The sequence below is a fragment of the Bubalus bubalis genome, chromosome 3 (genome assembly GCF_019923935.1).
Source record: "Bubalus bubalis isolate 160015118507 breed Murrah chromosome 3, NDDB_SH_1, whole genome shotgun sequence".
Taxonomy (NCBI): Eukaryota; Metazoa; Chordata; class Mammalia; order Artiodactyla; family Bovidae; genus Bubalus; species Bubalus bubalis.
In genome coordinates this window covers 140,834,511-140,856,424 of record NC_059159.1, presented here as the reverse complement: position 1 = coordinate 140,856,424, position 21,914 = coordinate 140,834,511, and the positions used below count along the sequence as shown (strand labels likewise).

General features: G+C 36.5%; 1 protein-coding gene across 7 annotated transcripts in view; it reads right to left on the bottom strand.

Moving 5' to 3' along the window:
• NAA35 (N-alpha-acetyltransferase 35, NatC auxiliary subunit) overlaps positions 1-21,914 on the bottom strand; it is an 89,736-nt gene that overhangs the window by 32,193 nt on the left and 35,629 nt on the right. For all 7 annotated transcript variants that reach the window (XM_006066836.3, XM_044940244.1, XM_006066834.3 and 4 more), the window contains 2 exons: positions 21,265-21,379; positions 14-192 (listed from right to left, as the gene is read on the bottom strand). In XM_006066836.3, the coding sequence (XP_006066898.2) occupies positions 14-192; positions 21,265-21,379 (294 nt within the window). The remainder of the gene's footprint in view (positions 1-13; positions 193-21,264; positions 21,380-21,914) is intronic.

Genomic DNA, 21,914 nt, shown 5'->3' with positions numbered 1-21,914 from the left:
GATTTGTACTTACCAAGATACAATGTAAATTTGTTAAATTGACCACCTCACAGACAGTTTTTATTCTATCTATCAGTCTTGCAAAATAGTTGACCATTTCTTCTCTTTTTATTATTTTTGCATATCGAGGGAAGGTGGGTGGAAGTAGTCTCTGGTTAACAAGTGGCTCAAAACCCATCATAATGGGATGATCTACAAAGGAAAAAAGTTAACATTTTCAACATTTCTATGAATTTTAACCTCAAATACTGCTTAAATACATAAAGAAAAATGCGTTTCAAAGCATCTCTAAATTCTTATCACAGTATCCTCTAAATGGATTTTATAATTTACAATTAATGTAACTTTACACTTGTTTTTTTAAAGGAAATAAGCAGATTTAACAACCTAAAATTATACTTCCTTCCTACATGGTGGTGGTACTGGTGACAGAGAAAGGTTTCTACCTCAAAATTAACTCCAAGCCAAGAGTGGGATAAAACGAGTTAACATATTCTCTCAAAATAAATAAAATAAAAGGGCAATGGTGTATTAACCATGAGACTGTGAAGAAAAGTTTCAAATGGGAACACAAATGGAGGCTTGTCTTCCTTTCAATTTCTAAACTGCAGAATCAATTCACACTGGACTACATAGCAATGCAAAGCAGTAGAGAACAGTCACACTTCATCCCCATGAGTCTGGAATGCATTTGGCACTGAGATGCAATTCCATAAATTCACAATGAAAATAACATATCACAAGAGACCTACGGGTAACTTTCTCTTTCCCACTCTTTGTCCTCTGGTGATTCCACTTTTCACACTAGTACAAAGCTCCAAATTAAGTCTTTAGCTTGAAATTTCCTGCCACTTTCATAGAAAAAAAATTTGTACTCCAATCAGACTGATTCTATGGGAGTTATTTTACACAGCTAGAAATTGTAGGTAACTGATAAATATGAAATTCTGTTTCACTCTACAGAAAAAAGTTTTACCTATTTATAATTGATTTCAGTATTCCACTACTCCATAAAAATGTGTTTTAAAACAAAATCCTTAACCCACATTCACTTTTTTTATCTGTATGAGAATCATGGTTTTATCTTTGTTTGAAAATCATCTCTTCCCAAATTGCAAGCAGATTCTTTACCCACTGAACCATATGGGAACCCCCTGAAAATCATCTTTTAAACCTCCCCATTTCCTAAGCAATATACGATATAAGCAAGCATTGTGTCATATTCTTTTGTGCCTCTTTACTTATACAAATTATTCTACTGTAAAACCTACCCCTTTCTTCCTAACCTGAACTTGATATAGCCTGAATTCTCTCTCATCATTGGTCCCTCCAATGATGTATATATAATATATATATATACACACACACACAGTTCCTTGTATGTACACTATTATACTGTCTATTTGGGATTATAGCATTTGTCCGAGTTCTTTTGAAAGCAAGAAGAGGGTTGGATTCCAAACACCAAATACCTGGCTCATAACAGACACTGGATACTTGTTTGCTGAATGACAAGATATACATGCTCAAAATAAAATAAAAGGCTGCTACCATTATAACAGTTTGAACTTCTGATTTATACTATTTCATTGAGAACTAAGGTAAAAGCAGTAGGAATGATGCTGTTAAGAAGCTTCTTTACCATATAAATATGAATAATTTCAGACTTTAATGATACATGCACAGAATCCAGATACTTAAATGCTATATTACTTATTTTCTCTCAAAGTATTCTCATATGCACCTAAAATGATTACCCAGGAATATGCCTTTATTCTTAAAACATTTATTTTTAGGCTTAAACCACAAACAGAAGATAAATAGATAATAGCCACTCATGAAAATTTATATGGAAAGAAGTAAATATTAACAGGAAATGGATAACAAACATGATATATTCTGAATTCAATTTTATACAAACAAAAAAGTGCAATGTAAAACAGTATTAACTTTTGAAACTAAGCTGTCCTGCACAGATGATGCTGAGCAGCATCCCTGACTCTACCCTTTGCATACCAGTTCAGTTCAGTTGCTCAGTCGTATCCGACTCTTTGCGACCCCATGAACTGCAGCACCCCAGGCCTCCCTGTCCATCACCAATTCCCGGAGTCCACCCAAACCCATGTCCATTGAGTCAGTGATGTCATCCAACCATCTCATCCTCTGTCGTCCCCTTCTCCTCTTGCCCTCAATCTTTCCCAGCATCAGGGTCTTTTCCAATGAATCAGCTCTTTGCATCAGGGGGCCAAAGTATTGGAGTTATAGCTTCAGCATCAGTCCTTCCAATGAACACCCAGGACTGATCTTGAGGATGGACTGGTTCGATCTCCTTGCAGGTCAAGGGACTCTCAAGAGTCTTCTCCAACACCACAGTTCAAAAGCATCAATTCTTTGGCGCTCAGCTTTCTTTATAGTCCATCCAACTCTCACATCCATATATGACCACTGGAAAAACCATAGCCTCCTAATTGTGAAAAGGATCCAGTCATTGCCAGATGTCCCTGGGAAGCCCCAGTTGAAAAACACTGGTCTAGAGGAACATATATAGCAACTATAATTTAGTGAAAATAAACTCAGAATGTAATAGGAGCATCTTATCCTTGTAAAAATTTGATGAACGATTTCACAGAAGTATAAGAAAAGAGCTAACAAAGGACAAATATTAATCAGCACAAAGTATTCCAAGCATATTAAAGGCATGGAGGAGAGATAAAATGGCTCCTTTTCTTTTTCCCTTAGGGAGCTACAATTTTCCCAAGTGATAACTTATTGGAACTCAGAAGTAAAAATAGATACATATAAATAGAGTTGGGGACAAAATCCCTAGGCACAGAATTCAGATCTGCATGCTTCTCTTTATTCTCTACACACATTTAAATCCTCTCCTCCCCACCACATGTTTTTGGACATAGTCCTTGTTAATAGTTAAGTGTTAAAGTAGTTCCTAGTAGCTATTTTTAAGTCTCAGCTGTTTGGTGAATCTCATGCCCAGGGACTCTGTAACTATCCTATACAACACACAGTAATTTGCCTAACTAGAAAAGAGCATAAGAACTGAGATGTAATAAGAGATCAAAGTCTTTATTCAATGTATACTACAGTGAAGGAGGAGAAGGAATAAAAACCAAGCAGGAGTTTGTGTCTGACTTCATGACAACACAAACTACAGAAAGTTTAAAAAAGTTTTACCACACCCAACCCTGATATCCCAGAATAAACTGCTATAACATTTTCCCATTAAACGCTTCCCACTAAAATAGCCTGGCTAACCCTTATTAAATGAACCCAGAAAAGAAGCAAATTCACATCACTTTCTATTCAATGTGTACTATGCTCAGTAAAGATTTCCTGAATTAAACTAGATACAGATCTGACAAGTCAACTTCTAGAGTCTCTTCTGATTTTACAAGTCTGTAGGTGTACAAAAATTACCTTGGTTTTCAGTCAAATCACTTCCCTTTACACCAGGACTCTTTTAAGGATAAAATAATAAAGTATACTTACTATATTCAAAACATTATGGCACATTGGTTTAGAGTGTTTTAGTTGCTAAAGTTCTTGCTAGAAAATTGACCTTCATTATCAATAGCATAAAAGTATTACAAATAACACAAGGTCTGTGGATAAAAGATTTACAGTAACGATGTGCTGTGATTTAACTTAAAAGGTTATTTTAAAAATAATTAGATGCCAAAATCAAAGATCTGGAAGTGTGTAAGTGAAAAGAGATAGAGATGTTACATCATTTTTGGACAACGTATCTCTCCCGAGTTATACTGGCAATTTACAGTCAGGCTTACAGAAGTAAGTTTTCCATGCCCTGAAGTTGAAAATAATTCTAGAAAACAATGCAAAAGCTGCTGAGGTTATTATTGTACTGTACTTCTTGGCTACTTGACTACCCTTTATGAAATCATAACATTATGCTATGTGAAACACAAAAGGACAAATATTGTATGAGTCTGCTTATCTGAGGTACCCAGAGTAGTCAAACTCATAGAGACAGGAAGTAGAATGGTGGTTGTCTGGGGCTGAAACAGGGGGAAATGAAGATTTATTATTTCATGAGTATGGAGTTTTGGGTTGATAAGATAAAAACTTCTGGATATGGACGGTGGTTGACAGCTGCACAACAATGTAAATCTACTTAATGCCACTGAATTGCACATAAAATTGTACATAAAATGTTAAAATGGCAAATTTCATGTTATTTCAACACAAAAAAAGTCATGAAAAGGTATTTAACAATTGTTAAACTCAAAAAGCACGGTTTCAATGAACATTCTATCATAATCATTATTGGTCATCTAATACTTAGACCTCATTCAAGTTTTGCACACTGTACCAATAACATACTTCACATCTACATTAGTATCACAAGTTGTATTTAATTTCATTGTCTCTTAGTCTCCTGCAATTTAGAGCAGTTCTTCAGCACTTCCTTGGCTTCTATGAATGACAACTCTGAAGACTAACTCACCAATAATTTTGTATACTGCCCTTCAGTGTGGTTTTCTTGTCTCCTTGTGATTCAATTTAAACTATTACTCTTAGGAGTATAAAAGAAGTGACATTATTATTGTTCTCATTGTAACCCATCAACAAAGTGGAGGTTTAGACTCACTTCTTGTAATGTTTACTGTGATCACTTGATTAAGTTGGTGTCTGACAGGCCTCGTCACTACAGTTACCTTTTGCCTTTGTAGTTAATAAACATGTAGAGGTCTGGGGAAAGACAACTAAATATGCTCATTAACATCAAACTATCCACTCATTAATTCATCTATTTATATCAGTATGGAAACATGGCTTATCCTTTTACACAATTGTATATGATCAGCATTATTTATTTTGATGCTCAAGTTGTCCCCAACTTTGTATGAAAGACCCTTCAAGCTCTTTTGGGTACAACTGACAGGTCCCAACATTCTTTGAACATTTATCCATTTCTGGCTAATTAGACACTCCAGACTCATTCGTCTAGCTCTACCTTAGTCCTGGTATCACCTATTCCTCCAAGATGAACTAGTTCCTTTTCTATTTTTTTTCCAGTTTTATTGAGGTATAATTAATAATAAAATTGTAAAGATATTTAAAGTGTACAACGTGATAATCTGATAGATGTATACATTTTGAAAGGATTCCCCCAAGAGTTAATTTAACACATACATCACCTTGAATATTTATTTTTTTGTTTGATGAGAACATGTAAGTTCTACTCTTCTAGCAACTTTCAACTATACAGTTAAGTGTGATCAACTAGAGTCACTGTTTCATACAACAGATATTCAGATCTTACTCATATGCTAACTGAATGTTTGTACCCTTTACCGAACTCAGGATCCTTATTTCCCTCAGCTTCCAGCAATCATTTTTCTACTGTTTCTATAAATTCTACTTTTTCTTTTTTTAAATTCCACATGTAAGTTTAGATACCATGCAGTATTTATTTTTCTCGATCTGGCTTATTTCACTTAGCATAATGCCCTCCAGGTTCGTCCATGTTGTCACAAATGACAGTATTTCACTCTGTTGAGGCTGACTAATATTCCATTGTATATATATTTTATTTTATTTATCCACTCATCCATCAATGGGCACTTAGGTTGTTTCCATACCTTAGTTTTATAGTGAATAAAGGTAGAAAAAGCATTGATTGAAAAAGATTGCTAAGGGAAACCAAAAGACATTTAGAAGCAGCTAAACCTATACCAGACTACACAAATTTTATGACAAAGAATATAACAAAAGACAAATAAAGTTATTATATAATAAAGTACCCAATTCATCAAGAAGATATAATAAATTTGAGTATTTATAATGCAACATAGAAGCATCTGTTACATAAAGTACATAGGAAGAACTCTAAAAAGGGAAACAACAATACAATAATACCAGGAGACTTCAATACACCATTTTCAACAATGGATAGACCATTCAGACAGAAAATGAGTTTAAAAAAAATTGGAATTAAACTACACATTATTCAAAAAGGACCTAACAGACATACACAGAATGTTTCATCCAAGAGCAATACGATACATGTTGTTCTCAAAGGCACACTGAACATTCCCCAAAATAGGGAAGGGTATGACAGGACAGAAAACAAGTCTTAATAAATTAAAGACTGAAATCATACCAACTATCCTTTCTGATGACAATGGTGTGAAACTAGAACATGAAAGTTGGAATACCTACAAATATGTGGAAAGTAAACAGCACACTCCTGAACAAGCAACTGGTCAAAGAAGACAACTAGAAAAATATTTTTTTAAGTCCTGAAACAAATGGGAAAAAAAAAAAAAAATGAAACAAACAGAAAGCTACAGGATACTGCAAATGCTGTTCTGAGAGGGAATTTTATAGCAATAAATGTATATACTAGGAAACTAGATGTCAAATAACAATCTAATTTTACACCTCAAGATCTAGAAGAATAAGTTATGCTCAAGTCAGCAAAAGGAAGGAAATAAAGATCAGAGTGGAAATAATAGATAGAAAAAAACACAAGAAAAGAACAACAAAACTAAGAGCTAATTTTTTAAAAAGATAAAATTGAAAAAACTTTATCTACACTTTGTCTTTTGATTGGCAAATTCAGCCCATTTACATTTAACATAATTATTGATAGTATGGTAATAAACGGTGTGTGCTGTGTGTATATATATATAAATGGCATATCAATGATAGTATTGATATAAATGGTATGGACTTAGCATTTTTAGCTTAACTGTTTTCTGGTTGTTTTGCAATCGCTTTATTCTGTTTTTCCTTCTCATGCTCTCTTTGTTATTTGATTTTCTGCAGTGGTATATTTCCCTTCTCTTTTACCTTTTGTACATCTACTATAGGCTTTTGCTCTGCAGTAATAATGAGACATGGATAAAATATATTTATTATAGTGTATTTGAAGCTACAAGTAACTTCAAATGCATACAAAAAGTTCTTTCTCTCTTATTTATGGTTTTGACTTCAAAATTTGCATCTTTTTAAGCTGTGAATCCACTGTAAAGATGAATATTGCATAGGAACCTGGAATGCTAGGTCAATGAATCAAGGTAAATCGGAAGTGGGCAAACAGGAGATGGCAAGAGTGAACATTGACATTTTAAGAATCCGTGAACTAAAATAGACCAGAATGGGCCATTTAATTCAGATGACTATTAACTCTACTACTGTGGGCAATCCCTTAGAAGAAATGGAGTAGCCCTCATAGACAACAAAAGAGTCTGAAATGCGGTACTTGGGTACAATTTCGACAGAATGATCTCTGTTCATTTCCAAGGAAAGCCATTCAATATCACAGTAATCCAAGTCTATGCCCCAAGCACTAATGCCAAAAAAGCTGAAGTTGAACGTTTCTATGATGACCTACAAGACCTTCTAGGGACTGGAATGCAAAAGTAGGAAGTAAAGAAATACCTGGAGTAACAGGCAAGTTTGGCCTTGGAGTACAAAATGAAGCAGGGCAAAGGCTATCAGAGTTTTGCCAAAAAGAATGCACTGGTCACAGCAAATACCCTCTTTCAACAACACAAGAGATAACTCTATACATAGCCATCACCAGATGGTCAATACAGAAAGAAATTAGACAGATTATATTTTTTGCAGTTAAAATTCGAGAAGTTCTATACGGGCAGCAAAAAAACCCACTGGGCTCGGATCATGAACTCCTTATTGCAAAAGTCAGACTTAAATGGAAAAAAGTAGAGAAAACCACTAGCCCATTCATATATGACCTAAACCAAATCCCTTACGATTATACAGTGAAAGTGACAAATACATTCAAGGGATTAGATGTGACAGAGAGTGCCTGAAGAACTATGGACAGAAGTTCATAACACTGTACAGGAGGAAGTGATCAAAACCATCCCCAAGAAAAAGAAATGCAAAACGGCAAAATAGTTGTCTGAGGCCTAACAAACAGGCCTTAAATTGCACTCATCTCACACACCAGCAAAGTAATGCTCAAATTCTCCAAGCCAGGCTTCAACAGTACATGAACCGAGAACTTCCAGTTGTTCAAGCTGGATTTAGGAAAGGCAGAGCAACCAGAGATCAAACTGCCAGTATCCACTGGATCACAGAAAAAGCAAGAGAATTCCAGAAAAACATCTACTTCTGCTTTATTGACTATGCTAAAGCCTTTGACTGTGTGAATCACAACTAACTGTGGAAAATTCTTCAAGAAATGGGAATACCAGACCACCTGATCTGCCTCCTGAGAAATCTGTATGCAGGTCAAGAAGCAAGTTAGAACTAGACATGGAAAAATAGACTGATTCAAAATTGGGAAAGGAGTAAATTAAAGCTATGTATTGTCGCCCTGCTTATTTCATTTTTATGCACAGTACATTATGAGAAACACCAGGCTGGATGAAGCACAAACTGGAATCAAGACTGCCAGGAGAAATATCAATAGTCTCAGATATACAGATGACACCACCATTATGGCAGAAAATGAAGAGGAACTAAAAAGCCTCTTGATGAAAGTGAAAGAGGAGAGTGAAAAAGCTGGCTTAAAGCTCAACATTCAAAAAACGAAGATCATGGCACCTGGTCCCACCACTTCATGGCAAATAGATGGGGAAAGAGTGGAAACAATGCCAGACTTTATTTTTGGGGGCTCCAAAATCACTGCAGATGGTGACTGCAGTCATGAAATTAAAAGACGCTTACTCCTTGGAAGAAAAGTTATGACCAACCTAGACAGCACATTGAAAAGCAGAGATATTACTTTGCCAACAAAGGTCCATCTAGTCAAAGCTATGATTTTTCCAGTGGTCATATATGGATGCGAGAGTTGGACTGTGAAGAAAGCTGAGTGCGGAAGAATTGATGGTTTTGAACTGTGGTGTTGGAGAAGACTCTTGAGAGTCCCTTGGACTGCAAGGAGATGCAACCAGTCCATTCTGAAGGAGATCAGCCCTGGGATTTCTTTGGAAGGAATGATGCTAAAGCTGAAACTCCAGTACTTGGGCCACCTCATGCGAAGAGCTGACTCATTGGAAAAGACCCTGATGCTGGGAGGGATTGGGGGCAGGAGGAGAAGGGGACGACAGAGGATGAGATGGCTGGATGGCATCACCGACTCGATGAACACTGAGTTTGAGTGAACTCCGGGAGATGGTGATGGACAGGGAGGCCTGGCGTGCTGTGATTCATGGGGTCGCAAGAGTCGGACACGACTGAGTGACTGAACTGAACTGAACTGATACAAATATCCCGTCCCTTTAGAACCTCCCTCCCAATCCTACCCTTCTAGATTGATTCAGAGCCCCGGTTGAGTTTCCTGTGACAAACAGCATATTCCCACTGGCTATCTATTTTACATATGGTAATATGAGTTTCCACGTTACTCTTTCCATACATCTCACCCTCTCCTCCCCTTTCCCCATGTCCATAAGTCTATTCTCTATATCTGTTTCTCCACTGCTGTCCTGTAAATAAATTCTTCAGTACCATTTTTTCTAGATTCCAGAATACAGTATTTATCTTTCTCTTTCTGACTTACTTCACTCTGTATAATAGGTTCGAGGTTCATCCACCTCATTAGAACTGACTCAAATGCATTCCTTTTTATGGCTGAGTAATATTTCATTGTGTATATGTACCACTTATTTATCCACTCATAAAGAGCCTCTTGATGAAAGTGAAAGAGGTGAGTGAAAAAGCTGGTTTAAAACTCAACATTTAAAAAATGAAGATTGGGGCATCTGGTCCCATTACTTCATGGCAAATAGATGGGGAAACAATGGAAATAGTGAGAGACTTTATTTTCTTGGGCTCCAAAATCACGGCAGATGGTGACTGCAGCCATGAAATTAAAAGACGCTTGCTCCTTGGAAGAAAAACCAGGACAAACATACACAGCATATTAAAAAGCAGAGACATTACTTTGCCAACAAAGGTCTGTCTAGTCAAAGCTATGTTTTTTCCAGTAGTCATGTACAGATGTTAAGAGCTGGACCATAAAGAAAGCTGAGCACTGATGAATTGATGCTTTTGAACTGTGGTGATGGAGAAGACTCTTGAGAGTCTCTTAGACTGCAAGGAGATCCAACCAGTCCATCTTAAAGGAAATCAGTCCTGAATATTCATTGGAAGGACTGATGCTGAAGCTGAAACTCCAATACTTTGGCCACCTGATGTGAAGAGCTGACTCATTGGAAAAGACCCTGATGCTGGGAAAGATGGAGGGCAGGAGGAGAAAGGGCTGACAGAGGATGAGATGGTTGGATGGCATCACTGACTCAATGGACATGACTTTGAGTAAACTCTGGGAGCTGGTGATGGACATGGGGGCCTGGCATGCTGCAGTCCGTGGGGTCACAAAGAGTCGGACATGACTGAACGACTGAACTGACTAACCCACTAACAAATGATTATAGTTTTCTTTATGTATTTTAACACTTGTATCAGAGATATAAATGGTTTATCCACCACCATTACAATATTAGAGTATTTTAAATGTAGCTATAAATTTACCTTTGCCAGTGAGTTTTATACTTTCATGTTTTCCTGTTACTAACTAGCGTCCTTTTGTTTCAACTTGAAGAACTCCCTTTAACATTTGTTGTGAGGTCAGTGGTGATGAACTGTTCCAGCTTTTGTCTGTAAATTTTTTCTTTCTTCCTTGGTTATTTAGGACAACTTTGTCACTAGTTCTTGGTTAGCAGCTTTTTGGTATTCCCCAAGTATTTTCAATATGCAAACCAAGTTGCTTTCCTTTTGCTGCTTTTAAGATTCTCTTCTTGTCTTTAATCTTTCACAGTCTAATTGCAATGTGTTTGCGTGAATCTCTTAGGATTCAACTTCTTTCAAACTCTCTGAGCTTCCTGGACGTGGACTGTCTGTTTCTTTCCCCGGTTAAGGAAGTTTCCAGCCATTATTTTTTTGAATATGCTTTCTGCCTTGCTTCTCTCTTCTGGAACTCCCACCACATATAGTCTGCTTGATTTTGTCCCACGAATTCCATAAACCAGCTCTTCATTTTTTCCTTTCTGTTTAAATAAATTCCACTGCCCTGTCAAGTTTACTGACTTTCTTCCAGCGAATGTAGTCTGCTACTGAATCCATTTAATTTTTTCCGTTATTTTTTAATTCTTCAGCTCTTGATTTCTCTTTTTATATATTTCCTCGTTGAAATTCTCTCTGTTCATATGCTTGCTTCCTAACCTCAGCGAGCATCTTTAGTAACTGTTGTTTAAACTCTCAATCAGATAAACTACTTAATGTAAGTCACTAAGATCTGTTTCTGGATATTTACCTTGTTCTTTTGTTTGAAATGTATTCCTATGAGTCTTCATTTCTTGACTCTCTGTGGTTTCTGTGCATTAGATAAAATAATCACATCTTCCAGTCTTGACAGAGTGGTCTCATGTAGGAGATAAATCTTGCTATATGTGAGATGGACCTAATCAATCAGTCCAGCCCAAACTCCTAGGTTTCTCTCAAAGTTTTGTGACCAACCAAGCCTCCTTCCTTGCACTTAGTGGCTCCCAGGAGTTGAGGGTGTGCCAAGATCCAACAATGTCCCAAAGGAAAGGATCACATTCAGAACCTATATGTACACTCATTAGAAGTTGGACCTTCAGGGAACAGCAGCTGGTAAACTATGTAGTTAAACTTCTTCCAGGGAGAAACTGGGAGAAGGTTGTTTTTGCCTAATGCTTCTTTGTTGGATCTTGGAGTACAGCCATGGGGAAAGATACCCCCAAACCCATTAACAACTATTTGTTTGATACAGCCCTGTAACTCTTGAATGCAAGCCCCAATGGCTATTAGAACCAGATGACCTGGGGCTTCATCCCTTAGACAGCAGTTGAAAAAGCTTGGGCACTAAATGTGAGTACAAGCTCCTTCTGGGGAGATGCTGTCAACTGGGTTTTATTATTGGAGTGGGCTAAAGGGAAGAAGGTAGGAGAGATGCCCGTTGGCCTCCCCTGTCTCTGGGGAAGTTCTCCGGTGTTCCCTAAATGCCTGCTAGATTAGAAGCTTGGCATGCAGGCAGTAGATATTAAAGTACAGAAATAAACCTATTTCAGGGGAAGACTGGAAAATGGCTAATTCTGCTTGTTCCCTGTGTGCTGAGCCCTGAGGAGTAGAGCCAGTTAAGGAATCCTTTGCTATAGTCTTCTGGGTCTCATGAATGGAAATCCCTTTTGCTATAAAAGCCGGGAAATTTGGGTCCCTTGCTTTAGGCAGCAATCACAAAAGTTGGGGTTCAAATGTACATACAAACTTTCTCCAGGCCCGCAGCAGTGACATGGAATGGGTTAGAGGTAGAAGTAAGGCAAGGTGTCCTCCAGCTTTACTGGCCTCTGGTGAGGGTTTCAGCCAGTCCCTAGTGCTTGTTAAATTACAAGTTTGGCCCTCAGGGCAGTTTTTACAGTATACGGATAGATCTTTCAAGGAAAGACTGGGAGATGGGCATTTTGTCAGCTTCCTCTGAGCTGATCCCTACAGGCACAGTCATAGCAAATGACTGCATTCCCCTCAGTTGTCATAGTCTTATGGACACAAGCCCCACTGACTCTCAGAGCTAGACGTTTTGGAAGCCTACCCCACTGGAAGGAATCTCAAAGCTGGAGTGTTAGATGTAGTGTCAAAACATACTTCACTCCTCAGATAGAACCTGACAGTTGGGGATTCTCTCCCAATTGTATGATGTTGCATCAGGGGTGGGGTTTATGACAAGTGTGTCTCAGTCTTTCCTACCCACTCTGATGTGGCTATTTCCTCAACTGTCCAATGTGTGTAAGTTGCTCAACTAGTTTCTGGATCTCTTTTAGGGGAAACTGCTCCATGTATAGCTATATATTTGGTGTGACCATGTGAGGAAGGGGTACTTAGGGGCTTCCCATGTCTTCTCCAGTTCCTTTTAGCAAACAATAGTCTTTAGTAAGCAAAACTCAGATGCTAAGTGTGCTTACTGCTATATGGATATACAAGTATGTTTACATACATGCACATTCAAACATATGCATATTTACATGTACATTTCTATCAATACATCAATCTATACATATATACATATATATTAGAAACTATGAACTTAAACCCATACCTCTAATTTTAATCCAACACCACAGAGTTCAATCTAGTTTTCTCCCTTTCTAGAAATTAGTCTAAGTTGGCTCTTCAAGCCTGAGGAAAGTAGCAAAGCATAATTATCAATACATTTATATATATGATCAATTCCACTGAGTGCAAGCAATCTTTGTATCAGTTTCTAGGTCTTCTGTAACAAATGATCACAAATTGTGTGTTTTAAGACAGACGTTTATTCTCTCACAGTTATGGAGGCCAGAAGTTTAACATCAGTTTCCCTTAGCTGAAATTAAATTTTTAGGTGGGTTGAACTCTTGAAGGCTCTAAGAGAAAATCTATTCCTTTCCTCTTCTAGGTTCTTGAGGCTATTGGAATTCTTTGGCTTACAGTTCAATTATGCTGATTTCTATTTCTGTCGTCACATCACCTTCTCATCTGCTGTGTGTGTCCACTCTCCCTCTGCCTCTGAAAAGGACACTTAGGATGATATTTAGGGCCCATCCATACAATCCAAGATTATCTCATCAAAAGATTCTTACTTAATCACATGTGGAAAGATCTTATTTTTTCAAAAATAAAGTAACAATTACAGGTTCTGAGAACTGGATCTTGATACCTTTGGGGTTATCAATCATTGAAACCCACCTCCACCTTAGTCCTGAGCTCCACATTCTTTTCAACTTTTCAACAATGACCAGCATACCTTTTGCTCTTCACTTTCAGGATTTTTCTTTCTTCTTTCCTGAACTCTGCCTGTTTACTTGTACTGTTATTATTTCCTCCTTTGGTCCTAATATTTCTGTTTTGCTTTACAGGGGTCATTTCATTGCTTAATGAATTTTTTGAAAATTTGAAAAATGTTTCTGATCTGTTTTTCATCTGTCTTCTGCATTTTGTTTTTGTTCATTAATTTCCTGGAATATGTGTAAAAACTGTGCAGTTTCTTTATTGTTAAATCATTCAGTGAATGCTTTCTGAGCCAGTTATTTGGGTGTGGTGTTAGAGTAACACTCCAGACTATTAGGAAGCCTCAATGACTTACAGTTAAGCCACATGTGATATGCCTCTAAGTATTCAAGAGAAATTACCTACTTCCTTTATTGACAGAGATTACCATCTCAAGTTCCTGGTACTAGCACATCATGGCATATACCTCTCTAATGCATGGTTGTTTTAAAATGAAGTCAGCTCCCACCTCTCCTGTATACTGCCAAACCACAAATGAAGCTGATTGGTTGACGCAGCACAATTTTGCTTCAGCATCAAGTACAGCCCTCAGGAGGGCTTCCCAGGTGGCTAAGTGGTAACAGAATCCACCTGCCAATGTGGGAGACCCAGGTTTGGTCCCTGGTTTGGGAAGATCCCCTGGAGAAGAAAATGGCAACTCACTCCAGTATTCTTGCCTGGGAAATCCCAGAGAGAGAAGAGCCTGGCAGGCTACAGTCCATGGGGTCACAGAACAGTCAGACATGACTTAGCGACTAAACACCAGCAGCAGCTCTCAGGAGGTTAAAGTACAATATTACCAGACAATAAACCATCATAATTCTAAACTACTAATTTTATATTTTAATCCACATTAACTTTTAACTGAGTTTCTTTTACTTAGTCATAAATACATGCCACTCAAGAATCAAATAGCCAGGTGGGAGGGGGGTTCAGGATGGGCGACACACGTATACCCATGGCTGATCAGTGTCAACATATGGCGAAAGCCACTATAATATTGTAAAGTAATTAGCTTCCAACTAAAAAAAATACATTACTTTAAATTTTAAAAATTAAAAAAAAAGTCAAATAGCCAAACAAGGTTCTTATTTATAAATCTTCTCCCTCCAATTCCATTTATTTGCTTCTTCCCAGAAGCAATGTCTTCCACATCCTCTTAGCTCTTTCTTTCTGTATCTACCTCCATATCACCAAATAACAAGCTTACTGTGCTACTTTATTTCATATTGTTTTTCAGTTTTACACGTTATCTAACTTACTTCAATGTCTAAAAGAGATAAATGTAAAAAGAGACACTGAAAATAATATAAAGTAGCACTATAAGCACATATAAATCACATGTATATATGCACTTTGATCCTCTTATCTCCAATACAGTTAGATCAAAATTTTATTATCATCAATGTTTAGCACTATTAAGTAAATTACACTTCACATTTGGGCCATGAATAACTTCTGCAAACACAGAAATAAATTTTACTTTCATATATATTCTGAGGTTAAAAAGTCTTACTTTTTGTTCACCTTGTATGTACTTAACACTTTAATTCAACCCCAAGTGAAAGTGAAAGTCACTCAGTCTTGTCTGCCTCTTTGAGACCCCATGGACTGGCTCCTCTGTCCCCTGCCAGGCTCCTCTGTCCATGGAATCCTCCTCTGCCAATTCTTTAAATCTCTTCTTTCTACATTAAGGAAAACAGCTATTATATCAATTTCATTGGTGACAACAGATATTGTATCTACTTAGAGCCTTGTGACTTTTCTTCAATCTGGACTTGTCTTCAATGTATAACCCTGAGACAATGTATTAGGTTCTTGTTATACTATGACCCTGGGATTTCCTTCATTTTTCTTTCATGCTGGATTTTTATATCCTTAAACTCCATGCTTTCCTTTACTTAATTTACTCTCCTGTTTTAATGAAGCACATTCCAGTAGTCTTGTAAACCTTCTGGGAGATTAATTTTGTTGAGACTTTAAAAACCTGACATTATCTTTCTTCACAATTAGATGATAGTTTCGGAAAAGGACTCAAGATGTGAAATCACTTCCCCCCCAAATTCTGAAAACACTGGTCCACTGATTTTCTTTTAATCACAACTCGCAGATATAATTAACATACTGTATAATTTATCTATTAAACATATAATAGCATAGTTTCTTTTAGTATATTCACAGTTGTAAAACCACCACCACAAGAAAAATAGGACACTTTTTTCACCCCAAGAAGAAATCCCATATACATTAGCATTCCCCTTTCTTCCCACTCTCTTCCAGCCCAAGGCTACCACTGGTCAACTTTCTATCTCCATGGATTTGCCTATTTTGCACGTTTTATATAAATGAAAATCATATATGATCTGTTGTGACTTTTCCCACTTAGCATGTTTTCAAAGTCCATCCATGTTGCAGCAGATATTTAATTGCCAAATGCCACTCCACTGCATGTATATACAACATTTTACTTATCTGTTCATCTGCTGAGGGACACCTGGGTTGTTTCTACCTTTTGGCTATTATGAATAAAAGTGCTGTGAGCATTACTGTACAGCTTTTTGTGTAGACATATATATCCATTTCTCCTGGGTATATATACAGACCTAGAATTAGAGTGGCTGGGTCATGTGATAAATCTAACATTATGTCTTTTGAGACACTATAAAATTATTTTCCAAAGTAGCCGCTTATTTTACATCACCACCAGTAGTGTATAAAGGTTCCAGTGTCTTCATAACCTCAACACTTGTTATGAAGTGGAATCTTTTCATTTTGATTTGCATTTCCCATGGCATATCTATCTTTTCAGATGTTTACTGGTCATTTGTAAATCATATTCAGAGAAATGTCTAACTTAGATCCCTTGCCTGTTTTTTCACTGACTTAATTTTTCTTTTTACTGATTCTTAAGGTTTATTCCCAGGTTCTAGAGTTTCATATTTTCAGTTCTTAGATTTATGTCACTGATCCATGGCTCAGTAGTAATCCATTTTGAGTTTATTTTTGTTTATGATGTGAGGAGGGGTGGGGAAGGTGCTGAACTTTATCCTTTTGCTGTGGTTATCTAGTTGTTCCACTGTTACTTGTTGAAAATACTTTTCTTTCCCCACTTAACTGTCTTTGCACTTATTTCAAATACCAACTGACCATAAAGGATCATTTTTGGATTTATTCCACTATCTTTATATTAATTTGACTATCTTTATACTAATTCTAAATTCTCTTGATTAATGTAGCATGGTGCTAAGTTTTAAAATCAGGAAGTGTGACTACTGCAACTTTGTTCTTTGTTCCACTGATTTCTAGCTTCCTTTCTTGTTGTTTAAAACTCTGCTGACATTCTGTCTTCATTCTGTGTGTGCAACCTCTTTTTCTCTTTCAAATCTCTTAGGATCTTCTATTTTCCCCGACTGTTCTGAAATTTCATGATCATATGCCTTGGTAGAAGTTTACTTTCACCCTGGTTATGCTGAGTAGCTCTTTACTGGCACTCTTACCCTAGGTATTTGCTTCATTGATTCCAGGAAATCTTAAGTGATTACAAGACTTTTTCTTTTTTGACATTTATTTTTTGAACTTTATTTCTGGAAAATCTTTTATTAGTTTACCTTCATTTATCTTATTATTTATCTTTATTAAATAATGGAACTGGACCGAGTCTAAGATATTCTTTCCTTTTTTCTCTTTACTTTCAACCTGTTCATTTTTACTCTACTTTCTCTAAGATTTTCTCAAATTTGCATTCTCTATTTTCTATTAATGATTCTGCTCTTAAAATTGTGAATGTCAAAGAATATATTTTTTCTCTTTTTTATAACATCCTATTATTTTACATACAGAATTTTTTTTTTCCATTTTTAAGAGGTATTGTCTTTGCTTGTCTGTTTTGGTCTTTTCTTATAGGCTAGAGATTTCCACCCATAACTATATACCTAGGCTTGAAACTAAAGGACAAAAAACCTCATTAAGAGCTCTATCAATATAGGCAAGGTTTTTGTACCAAACTATTTGATCAGGAGAACTGCTATTACCAATAAATTTAGATTTTGCTGATGTTTTTCTCTATCTCTTGGGCTTGCCAGATTTCCCTAAGAGTGTTCCAAATTCTTAAGTGTAATACAAGAGCTAGACTGCACTGTTCTGGAAGCTGGGAGTGGGGGTGAGGGGTGGGGGTACCCAACTGAGCTTGGTGTGTGGGAAAAGGAAGGACAGATGTTACAAAAGTAAGTATCTAAATTACCATTTATCTCCCCCATAATGTGTACCATTCAACAGTGCCTGGTATCTGCTCAGTCCAGAATCTCTCTGTTCTGCTATTCAAGAGAATAAACTTCTAGTATTCTGAGGCTCAGGAATGTTATCATGGAGAAAATGGGAGGGAAATCTCTCTGCTTCTAAACAGACTTTCAACCAGATCTCATCAACATAATTCTCATCCTCATTTTCAGAGGTAGCTGATATCCTAAAAAGGAGGCCCTTCAGAGGATCTGCAGTATAAATCTGGACTATATCTTGACTTTATCAATAGCTAAGAATTCAGTTACTTGAACAGACAGCTCAACATCTTTCTGTTTTCCAGCTTCTAAAATTTTGTTGCTACTGTCTTCTTTCCCTGTCTTTTCCTTCTTTATTATGTGTGCTCAGTAGTGTCTGACTCTTTGCAACCACATGGACTGTAGCCTGCCAGGCTCCTCTGTCCATGGAATTTTCCAGGCAAGAATACTGAAGAGGGGTTGCCATTTCCTACTCCTAGGGGATCTTTCTGATCCAGGATTGAACATGAGTCTCTTGTGTCTCCTGTGTTGGCAGGAGAATTCTTTAACACTGTGCCACCTGGGATGTCCCTTTATTAATTATATCTATTTGCTAAAAACCCAAACGCTTCTTCATTGTCATTAAGGTTTCAGAAGGTAAATGCATGTGATTAATATACCATTTGAATCATACACCTCTTTTCAAAAGGATGACAAGGCTTCTTTTTTGTTGTTTTCGCTTTTTCAGTCATGCCACGCAGCTTGTGGGATCTTAGTTTCCCGAGGGACTGAACCCATGTGAAAGTGCAGAGTCCTAACCACTGGACTGCCAGGGAATTCCCCAAGGACTCTTGACACTGAATGTCAGAGTTGGAGATACACTTCCAAAGTACCTCACAATTTCAGAAAACCTAAGTTTGATTAAATTTTTAATTTCTACTAGCAACTGTTAACAATGCCTGCATTCGAAAGAGTAAATCAAACCTAATCCACAGATAAATGGAAAAGAATATGGGAGAGAAAAATAAACTTTGACAAGTAGAACATGAAAAGTCTCACTGGAGGAAATAATCTGAACATTATTTTGAAGAAGCCCACAGACATATAAAAAGCAGTACAGAATTCTCAAGCAGTAAAACAGCACAAGCAAATACAAAGAGCAACAATGTGCTTCACTGAATCCTCTGCTTCCCTTGTTTTTTCACGAAAGGTCAACTCAAGGTCTTGAATTCAGAAAGCCCTGATTAACCACATTTACTTCTTCTATTTCAATTAGCACTTAACATGAAAATAACTCCAAAACCTTCTTCCATTTATTTTCCAGAGCAAAATATTTACTTGGTTAGTGGTCTGCTCCATTTAACTGCATCAAAAATCCCAAGCTGCCTTCCTTGAGCATCTCCTGTCCCCAAACCACTTCCACCTCCTTCATTGTCAAGCCATCATATCCACTGAGTAAACCAACCAGCAAGCAATCCTTGAACCAAGTTTGAGTCTTCCTACTTTCTCCCTTAACACCAGTTTTCAAGTTCCCACTTACTATACATTTTTTTCAATAAGAAGATAAAATCAATGCTCAGCAATTTCAAGCTTTACGGTCATTTTGTCACTAGATGCATTCTAATAACATTAAGAAGGCAAAATGAATAATCTGAGACCCAAATTAATCTACACTAATAGCTATATCACCATTTTCTTAGAATAAACATTACTGGGAAGGTTTTCACTTTTTTATTATAGAACTGTTTAGCATCATGCTTAAGCTGGATAATTACAAAGTTGAGTGAGAGTAAAAAGTGTTTAGCAAAAAAAACAAAGAACAGAGTAATCCCTAAATTTAAAACTTCACTTGCTTAGTTATTTCAAATGAACTTTATGCAACCCATCTTCCAGAAGCTTACTCATAAACAGCCTATAAAACCAGAGAAATAGTTGAGAATACACACATATGTTTTTGTTTTAACTGCTGACTGATCTGAACTACAGGGAAGCCACAAAACATGTGGGCAACTAATGATCCCATGGCAATTATTATCCTCAATTATAGACCAGAACGAATCATGTAGTAAAGATATGGCAAAAAAAGAAGCCTCAGAATCAAGTCATTTGACTCTTGATCTGCATCATAATACCTTGTTGATACATAATCAACCAAACTAATTGGAAGCAATGTATTTTACAGTGGTTTTCATAAAGTATTCTCAAAAATATACTTGATTTCAAAGTATTGAAGAGTTGTAAAAATGGTAACCTCTCTGTAAACATGTACTAGATAGCTTGCTATGCATAAAAACTTTTTCTTTTTAATGTCCCATAGTTAATTACAGAATGCCTCCTCCTAGTCAGTCATCTAACAATCACCTAATCTTTCCCTTTTCTGTAGAAAATGATAAAATTTTCATGAATTAATAATGAATTTATAAGCTCAGAATAATTATTATCCATAAAGATATCCATATATTGATTGCCTAAGCCAAATTATCTTTGGACTGTTTCACTACCTAATGTATGAGTAAGGAAAAAATTCATGGGAAGGGGAATACCACAACTTATTCTCGAAAAAGGAGGAAAGGAGGCAAAAAAGCAAAGGAATATGAATCAATAAAAACTAGACTTTCTAGTCAGAAGACCAACAACTGTGAAAAACTAATTTTAAAAACATAAATGTTATCTCATTTTAATGAATTTTAAGGATAACCAAAATTGCGGCACATTACTAAAGTGTTAACTTGGTTGGAGTTTTCATAATAAAGGTACACTGTCTCTTTTATTTTTAAGGTATAGTTCATGAATAAAATCAGTATACTGAGTGTCAACAATGTGCCAAGCACTGCAGGATTACACAAAAAAGAGACTCTGGCACAGAAGTATTAAAAATCTCATGGAATTACAAGGTAAACTATAATATGATATACTAAAAAAATGTAATAGAGGCATGTGTGAGTACAATGAGGCCACAGAAAATACCCAGGCCTGCTTGGTAGAGTCAGGGAAGACTGAAATCGAGGTGATGACCTCTCAAAGCAGTAAAGTGGAGAGGTGATTAAAGAAAAAGGATGACCATAAAGAAGGGACCATAAACACTCTATATAAAAGCCTATGTAGCAAAACAACCCAAAGTTAGAATGTTTTGGATAGACTGACAAATAATATTTTAGAACAAACCAAACACTATATACCATGGATGGGAAAAAACAACAACAAAAAGAGGAGGAACAAAACAGACAATTACCTCCTTTTGTAGTATCATTCTGGGCCTGGATACCATGATGCAATGAATTATGAATGGCAGAAAGAAGATCTGCTGCTTGAACCATCAATTTTTGAGCTTCTGCAACAGCACTGGTCTAGCAAATAAATCACCAAAAACATTCTTACATATTCTTTCACTGAAAGATATACATTAAATAGGAAAATCCTATAAACAATAATGAAATTATTAAATGCTTGTTGTAATGACATTGGTTTTCACAAACTATTCACTTAATACAGGATGCCCAGATCCTGTTAGGATAGAAATAATTTTTTTACTCATATCAATACTTTGTAGGAACCACTAAAAAACAATAGGAAACATTCTGGTTTATTCTACCAATCTCATGGTTTTTTTTTTTTTTTTCTAAAGACATGTAGTCAACTAGAAAATGAGAAACTGCAACATTCCTACTAAGTCATTCATCAAGGTGAAATTTTAAAAAAAGAAGAGAATTACAGAAGTTTGTATGGGCTGGATCTGTACTCAAAATTAACTATTCACAAATTAGCCTGTAATTTACTTGAGTTAACACAATACACACACACACACACACACACACACACACACAAATATTCACCATCTAAGGGCTGTTTTAGGTTCTATACAAATCTAAGTTAATTATTTAA